The sequence below is a fragment of the Silurus aristotelis genome (genome assembly GCF_946808225.1).
Source record: "Silurus aristotelis genome assembly, chromosome: 24".
In the NCBI taxonomy this organism is placed as follows: domain Eukaryota; kingdom Metazoa; phylum Chordata; class Actinopteri; order Siluriformes; family Siluridae; genus Silurus; species Silurus aristotelis.
This window is the reverse complement of record NC_139597.1, coordinates 9,860,456-9,869,470: the sequence shown is the minus strand read 5'-3', so window position 1 is coordinate 9,869,470 and position 9,015 is coordinate 9,860,456. Positions and strand designations below refer to the sequence as shown.

Here is a 9,015-nt window from a genome sequence, read left to right as displayed (position 1 = left end):
AAATTTACTATGAGTAAAAACTTCACTTACTGAACACTTTTATGGGAAAAACACTAGACAGCTGCAATTATTCATTCATCAGCCAATTATGTAACAGCCATGTAATGCATACAATCATTTTGTTCTACAGATTGAAACGTCTTGATGATGAGAGATTATGGCCAGACTGGTTTGGGCTGACAGAAAAGCTATGGGTTGTCAAATGAACACTCTTTACAACAGTAGTGAGCAGAAAAAAGACATGTCAAACAGCATAACACACTGAACCTTAAAGACGATGGAAAACGAGGAACAGTTCCACTCGTCTGATACTTCACTGAGCATAGGTTCACTGGGACTAAACTAGTGAATACTGGGAAAGAAATTCACTGAAATCACATATTTGATGTGAACAACAAGAACGCGAAACTTTGCAAAAACAGAAACTGGAACTTCGGATCAAACCAGTACTGAATAAAAGAATCTTAAATTTGAACTCCCATGTGATTTTAATATACCTGCTTAAAAAATATGCAGGTATATGATAAATTCAACACACATTTGGCAAGGACACTGAGTAAATTTATTCAGCCTAATCACACTGAATATTAATCAAATATTTACACAGTTGGTATGAAAGGAATATGATGTTGTTCAACCATCTTGTCCATCTCTCGTCATAATATGCCCCATAATTCAGCTTTAAATCCACTATCTTCTACAGAAGGCATAAATGCTTAATCATTTTACATGTTTGGAATATTCCACAATCCCACAACAAAACTGACAAACATACACACAGGAAAATGCATCAAGGTAAGTCCATACAGAAGAAATATTTCTAATGAATCAAACATAGTTTTGCAACAGTAGTCTGCAACATTTACATTTTGTAAAATCTTTGCAGGTTGTTGATTCACTGTCCAGCATTGAAAAGTTTCTTCCTGCCCTCCATCCCAGACATGGCTTCCACATTCTTCCTCCAGTCTGTCACCTCCTCTTTCTGCTTGTGGGGAGCAGTGAAAGAGAAAAAAAACACTTGGAGTGAAATAGAAAGACAGGAACAGCAGGAGAGCAGTAAAAATAGAATGCTCTGAATGTACAAATGTTCTGAGCATACAATTATTCCTAATGGTGCTTGAACATTGAACATTTGCATGAATATGTCAAAAACAAGTGCTGAATATATGACTGAACTAACTACATGTTTGATAGATAGCTTTCAAGATAATGCTTAAACGTCTGTAATGTACTGAAGCAAGCCTTGAGGAAATCAGCATCACCTTTTCCTCCTCCTTCTTCACAGTTTTCAAGTTAGCTTTGAAGTCAGCCTTCATGAGCTTGGTGTCTGTCAGGGCTCCCAACTTGTCATCCGCTGACTTTTTTACTCTTTTCAGTTTTGGTCTTTTCATTTTCCCTTTCAGTTCGTAGATCTTTTGCTGCAGTGATTGAATCTGAAACAAAGAATGTTGACCTGAAATGTCTAAATATGTGTTTGAAAACATTTAGGAGGATATTAATGACCACCACTGCAATGAATGTAACACTTTTACCACAGTAAATCTGTTTAGTCACAGAGATGTTCCTTCATTTCCTGTAACAGCAGCTCTGGCAATAGTGACTTTATTCAGAGTTAAATCCCAGGTCTAAAATAATGTGCTGGTTCATTTATGGATTCAATGGTAACAGCTCATTAACAGTGAGATAATAAGTTTTGCTATGGTGAAGTTATAAGAAATATATTTAACATTTATGGTCGGTGTCTCATATGTCAGTGTTTTTCTGCCATGAGAGAGGAAATGGGACAAAGAAGAGATGAAGAGGAAATGGCTGTTATGTACATCATCAGTGATAACAGAATCTAATACTTTTTATGGACATTAAATGCAACTACAAATGTTTAAAGGTAAGAAGTTAAAAGTTAAAAAAAATGTTAATTTAGGAATTAAATATTGTAATTGATGACAACTGAAATGGCATCAGAGGAGTCTTTGTGACATGCTGATATTTGATTCACTTTTCATTCACTTTGAGGTGGCATCATAGCACCTAGTATCAAATTACATTATTATAGTAGCATGTATGCTTTCTTGAATTAGCTACTGGGCTTCACGTGGAATAGACGTGGGAAGGTTTTGGGATAGAGCATTCACTAACTCTAATATACTATTAGATAGATCATTACTGTTAGATAACTGTGTGATATGCATAAAATGCTAATAGTATTTTAAAAAGTTACAAAAGAGAATAACAGCATTATATATAACAGGATGCATCCAACTTAATTAAATATGGAATAATTATATGAATACCTCTGAATCATTTCTGTCCACTTTTACCGAAAGGTCATATCGAGCCTCATCCACAATGTCAATCTTTTGGTGCAAATCTTTACAAAGTTCCTGCAAAGAATAGATAATTAAATAATGCAAAGAGATATTTATGATTAAGAAACCAGTTTTGTAATGCCACTTAAACTCTCCGTGTCATTTAGTTTTTAATTATTAAACATATTTCTTGGCAGCTACAGTGGATAACACAATAGGATAAAGAATAGATACACTATATTGCCAAAAGTATTGGGTCACCGGGTCATAAGTATGGTATGTGATTTTTGAGCATTGCATTTCACATTTAGTCCCAATTTGCTCCTATAACTCCCTCCACTCTTCTGGGAAAACTAGATTTTGAAGTGTGCTTATGGATGTTTGTGTTCATCAGCCACAAGGGTATAATGAAAGGCAGGTACTGATGTAGGTGAGGAGACCTGGGGTGCAGTCAGTGTTCCAATTCATCCCAAAGGTGTTCAGTAGGGATGAGATCAGAGCTCTATGACAAGTTCAATTGAATGTTGAATTTTAATTATAGCGCATCTAAAGACGTCCTGTACAATTGAGTGCCATCAGCTTTGTGGTAACAGTTTGGAAAAGAACCACATATAGCAGGAAAGATCAGGTGTCCCAATACTTTTGGAAATAGAGTGTATGTAGTCATGAGTGTGAGATTTGTCAGTTTGCAATTTAAAAAAAAAAAAAGGATGTTAAGGAGTTAAGGATGTGAGTCTTCTATGTCCATCCTGTCTGAAAAGAAATCAACATATATAAATGCAATACACTATAAAGCAAAAAAAAAAAAAAGAAAAAAAAAAGCAATACAGTAAGGCACTGTAATATAGAGTTAATTGTATCCTTTTTTAATTTAAATTTTACAGTAATATACTAAAATGTCCTATATGATTTCGGTTAATTTACTGCTAATACTTTGCTTATACTGTACTTTAGTTTATACTTTAATTTAATTAGTGTATAAACTAAAATAGACAGTATTAAATAAAATATTATCCACTACCTTTGCATTTGCTCAATTGGCTGATGACTTTATCCCAACATGACTTACATTTGAGGCAGAATACAACTGATCAGTTAAAAGATAAATATAAAAAATGCCACTGTAAATACTGTAGCAAGAGTAAAAAAAAATCTGTGAATAGAACAATTAAATAAAAACATAAAATCATCATCATTGCAAAACATCAATACACTATAAATATTAACACAAACCAATTCGGTCAGAAACAATTTATAAACCTTAAAACACCTTGCTGTGTTAATTATTGCCAACTTTTATAATTAATGTTAACATATGATCATGAGATAGCTTTTACCTTAATAATTAAGTCAGTGAATTCATTAAAAAATGAGATAAAGTCTAAAAAGAGTTTAACTATTTACAAAAAACACCAATATCACAATAAAATGCTGTGGATTTGACTACATTGTTTGCCTACCTGTTCTGTTTTGTTCAGAATTTGTGCAGTTCTGTAATTACCTGTTTTGACTAAATGTAATGCCATTGTTGGATTTTAATTGCTGTTTATTTATAGAAAATATGTTGACATGTTTTCAAATGGCACTATTTCAGACTAAAATGAAGACAGAAATATATAGATTTACAGTATATAAATGTAAATCTTTATGTTTAAGATATATATTGTACTATATGAGAAATATGTTTAATGTTAAATTATGCTAAATTATGTTTATGTTCAATAATTACACAAACACTGACACTAAAAACAAACACAATTTTTTGAATGAACATTGTACAATGAACATTAATGTCTTCAAAATATACGGTGGTTGGGCTTATTTAATTATATTGCAATAAATGATATTACCATATTTATTTTTACAGTGAAGGTCTGGCAAACACAGTATATTTTTTTCCTGTTGCATTTTCTATACTGAACCACTGGCCATGCTGGGATTTAAACTTCCAACCTTCTGAGCTGTAGTTTAAAGCCTAAACCAGTGAACTCTTCCTTCTGGAAACAAACATGCACTAATTCAATCACCTCTCCACCCCTTTAATTGCCCAACTGTTTTCAGTACAAGCTGGATAAACACTACTGCCAAATACTGTACATTCACAGCAAGATTTTTCTTTACAGTGTTTAAAAAGTGTCCAAGGTTTTTAATAGAGGAATGCTGTTATATAATTGCCTAAATAGATTTTTAATGTGTGTCTGTCTGTGTTACTGTGTGATTTAAAATGAAATCACTACTATTCTACTACTATACTATTTCTTTCCAAAGATTCCCAAATTGTGTATGTAGAACACTTTTGTTAAGAACTGTTAAAATTTTAAAGGAGGTAATTTTCAGCTGTGAGTCCCAAAAGTGGGGGTGTGACCTAACAGGTTAATACATTAACATGTTTTTTATATATAGTATACAGACATGCATAATTCATGTTAAAAGTACTAATTAATAAAAGGTATCTATAAGCTTTCACATTATATAGCACATTTAAACTAAAAAGTAATGGAGTTCATTGATGATGCTACATACCTGAAGCTCTTTTACTGAGAGTCCTGAGAGCTTTAGAGGAGGCACTCTCTCGTTCAGGGTGCTGTCTTTCTCTATTTTCTTCTGCTCTTTTTCCTTTACCAGGAGACTCTCTGCCTTCTTTAGAAGTTTGGTCTGGGAAAGGCAGAAATGCTTGTACACTAGTGCTTCACATAACAGTCGAACAATCATATCTTTGCAGGATGAGAAATAAGCTTCTAATCTGATAATGATCTAAATAAGCCAACAAATCAAGTCAACTAATCAAAGTATTAAAGGAATTAGAGGATAATAGATACACGTGGTGATTAAGCTGCTTAAAATACCCACCTTCAGCAGCAGCCTACGTGTTGCTGGGTACTTGGATTTCGATTTGGACTTCTTCTGTAAGACAAAAAAAAAAAGTCATTCCTGTTTCATTCTCCAGCCACATTAGGAAGTAAATGGGGCCTAATCCACAGACGCCATCGAGCATGCATTAACTGCCAGAGCTGATTACTGCTGGAATTTCCAACATGAGAGCTCAGTCGTGCAAAAACCTGCTATCACCTACTATACACCATGATGCTCCACAACACCACACATCTGCATAAAGACACGGCTGTGCTGGATTAGGCATGAGATGCTAAGGACTTGTTATGTGTGATGTTTGACTGAATGTAAAGAAATGGGAAGTGAATGTAAATGTCACACAACTCCCAAGCAAAGGAATTTTCATGCTCATTAATTTGTAGAACAATTAAAAACGAATACTGTTTTTCCATGCTGTAGCAGAATGTGTAATCCACTCTTAGAAAAATCGGGTTTCTAAAATATATAGTGCAAATTGCCTCCTAATCAGACCATTACTGATGGAAATAAACCATTATCCTGATATTTTGCCCTTCAGATTATTTGCCACACTTGTCTTTGGTGTACAGTGGCTTTGCAAACGTTCCATAGAATAGAATAGAAAAGTGTGGCAGATAAGAAATGATTGCTTCAGGAAATTTTATTACATTGTAAATTAAAGATTATATGTCATTATCTTAAACTGTGTACAATCAATGCTTGACATTTATTGTGTTTTATCGATTTATTATCTATTCTTTTATAAATCTAAATATTACCGTCAATGTCAATGTCAAAAACTGCTTCTTAAAGCACTTTGGAATTTGTTAAAATGTATTTCAGGTATTTCCACACACTGTTTTTGATCAAATTACTATATAAAATGAGTATTATTCCTATGTAATGAATTTCTATATATAATAATTTAGCTATTTCTTTACATAAACAAATTTTGCTGTACAGTAGAGACAAACCAAATAACTTCTGTTGGTTTTGGATTAAACCTTTTTTGTAAGAGTGTATAATAAACACATTAGGCAGCATCAAGGTTTCTTACCGGTCTGCCAAAGGATGATGTCATACACAAAAATAGAAGTGAAGACAAACATATGTACATTACTGACCCATTCATTATTGCCTATTGCCAATCAGATATGTTAAGTGAAAGTCATATAAACAGAGTGTTAATGTCAGTGGAGATGACCCTTACCCCTCAGACATGGTCACAATGCGCTACGTGTCCTGAAAGCAAGCCAAAATATTCATGGTCATAGTTTCGTATTGAGTACAGTGGCACATTCCTGTGCTATTCAAATGACAACCGTGTGCTGAGGATTAACCGAGGCATCATGGAAAGAGAGATCACAGTCACTGGCAATGTACAGCACAAAAGAAGTATCACTCACTAACATAGATTTATGTTGATATTGTTTGTAGGATGAAAACGTATGTATCATCAGAATAAGCAATATTGGTGTATCTTCAAACCAGGCACTATTTGTGCTCAATTTCAGATTTTGTCCCCACCACATGTGGTGGTGGTGAATTCAAACAAAATGTTCCAGAGGGATGAGCTTTAGAGGGCACAGCTGTGACATTATGTGACCCCAAGCCAGCAAGGTGTGCCCTCGTCTCCTTTACTGCTGCTATGGGCACAACCACCACAATGCTCTGGTTAATGGGGGTCTTAGGGTGAATTTAGACAATGAAATACAGAAGGACTAAAAAGAAAAAAAAAAAAAGTAAGGACATTTTGAGTCATCCAGGAGATATAGATATGACCCAGTGTTTGATTGTGGCCTACAACTGATGTGTTAAGTGGCATATAAAAAAACAGTGTGCACGGTGTGACTGTGACGACTGTCGGAATGTCCACGCTGAAAGAGTACTCGAGCTTCTTTTAAAAACCACACTCTCAGGGCCAACTATGAGTCACTCTCCTAGAACAGTTTTACCCTTCTACCTTTTTGGGGGCTTTGTTGTTTGTTGTGATGGAGCAACTGACCTTCACAACCATTCTTGTGAAATGATGTGTAATGGTGATGTGTTTTCTTATACACCCACCTAAACAGGAAGTCATTTTTCCATCACTGACATCTGCAGCACGGTTTTGGGAAAATGACGTGCATCAATGCAAATAGTTCGGAATTAGACAAGACGCACACACAGACACACAGACACACACAGACACACACACAGACACACACACACACACTTGCACCTGTCTCACATGCCTATACAGATATTCATCTTTCTTTGTCTCTCGCTCTTTCCTCCCTCCCTCTCTGCTCCCATTTTTCATGCCAGGAAATGTGTGTTGAGTGAAGGCCAAGTGCTGCCCTGCTTTATGACAGAGTTCAGCAACACCAATAAAGCACCAATGACTTTGATCGCAAGGAATACCTCTAAATAAACATTTTAAACAACCGCAACAATTCAAGAGACCTGACAACATCTGAAAAATGATATGTATATGACAAAGAATCTTAAGCTATCATTGCCAAAAAAATGTCCTGGCATCTCCTCTTAACAAACCTTTCTGGTTCCTCATTTGACCCGCTGCCCTTAATCTTGTTAAGGAAAGAATAAAATAATGAACTAGTGGAGATAAAGGAGTCACTTTATGAACTAGGAGAGATGAAGGAGTCATTTAAGGTGGAAAATGTTCTCTGCACTTCAAGACACACTTCACACTCGAACTTAATCTCCACTTATGTCTGAACTGGACTATTAGCTAAGATTAAAAAGGCATTGATACAGTGTTCTTACCTGCAATGAGAAGTAAGTGGAAATGAGCAGTCAAGCAGTGAACAGGTCAGTGTGGTGTTTTTTTTTTGATGACTGATGCCTCTCCTTCCACATGTGAATGGCTCACTAAAATAGACCCCTTGTTACGCCTCTTGCTCGGCCACACCACCTTTCTGCCCTTCAGTGTTCAAAACCTGCCTTTCACGAACAATGGCCAAGGACAGAGAGACAGAGAGAACAAAACACACATACACATTATATATATATATATATATATATATATATATATATATATATATATATATATATAAATATTTTTAACTACAAATTCTTATACAGACTAATTCAGGTGAAGGTCCCCTGGTCACTCCAAAAACAACAAAGATTTCTAAGTGCTCGTGGTCAGGTGCCACAGATATATAATTGTTTAATTGACCATTTTATGATGCCGCATGACACCATAATTCAACCGCAGCACTCAGAAGCCTGCTTTTAAAGAGCTTTGAATTCAGCCAAGCAAGGCTTTAATTACAGTTGAATATCACCAGCACTGCTGCAAAGAGCCAGAAAATGCCTACATTTCACAGTAAAAATGGGCAAGAAATAATGATCCAAACACTATATACCACATTGAGTTTGCTTAAGATATAAAGAGCGTATTCCTCCTTAAATTAATATTTTATAATAATAGTAATAATAATAATAACATACAGAAACCTATATTTGAACGTTATAGTAGGAGTTACATTCTGTTCGATAAAGACTAGTCTCTCTTGTCAGGCATTATAAATTCTTGGTTGAGAGACTAATCGGCTTGCTTAGTGCATTCCAGCAGACTCTGAAGGGAGGCACGGGGACTACAGTGTTCCATGGATGTGGCAGCTGTCAGCAGCTATGGTGAAGTAGAGTAATTGAAACTGCCCTGTGATGAATTCTTGTAGGGTGCAGCACGCATTCAGGTGAAGGTGAAAACCTCTGTATGTGCCATTATATCACATGCCTGCTACTAGAGGTCAGGTTCTATTAATAAGTAGAGTTTTCCATTATATATTTCAATTTTATTGGTGTAAACAAGTGTCTCTACGTCTTCAGGGAGTCCTTACAGTTCATC

General features: G+C 35.2%; 1 protein-coding gene and 1 long non-coding RNA gene across 2 annotated transcripts; both read right to left on the bottom strand.

The window, feature by feature from the left end:
* Positions 1-539: 539 nt before the first annotated feature.
* tnni4a (troponin I4a) lies at positions 540-5,225 on the bottom strand (the record flags this gene model as incomplete). The annotated part of the gene is made up of 5 exons (XM_083528907.1): positions 540-982; positions 1,263-1,433; positions 2,292-2,381; positions 4,830-4,961; positions 5,157-5,225. Coding segments are annotated over 5 exons (549 nt in total), but the record flags the coding sequence as incomplete, so codon positions are not given.
* A 274-nt stretch (positions 5,226-5,499) lies between these two features.
* Positions 5,500-8,095, bottom strand: LOC310719351. Its single transcript, XR_014531443.1, has 3 exons — positions 7,926-8,095; positions 6,367-6,398; positions 5,500-6,217 (listed from the first exon to the last, which is right to left on the bottom strand). It is a non-coding gene; the product is annotated as an uncharacterized lncRNA (long non-coding RNA).
* Positions 8,096-9,015: the final 920 nt, after the last annotated feature.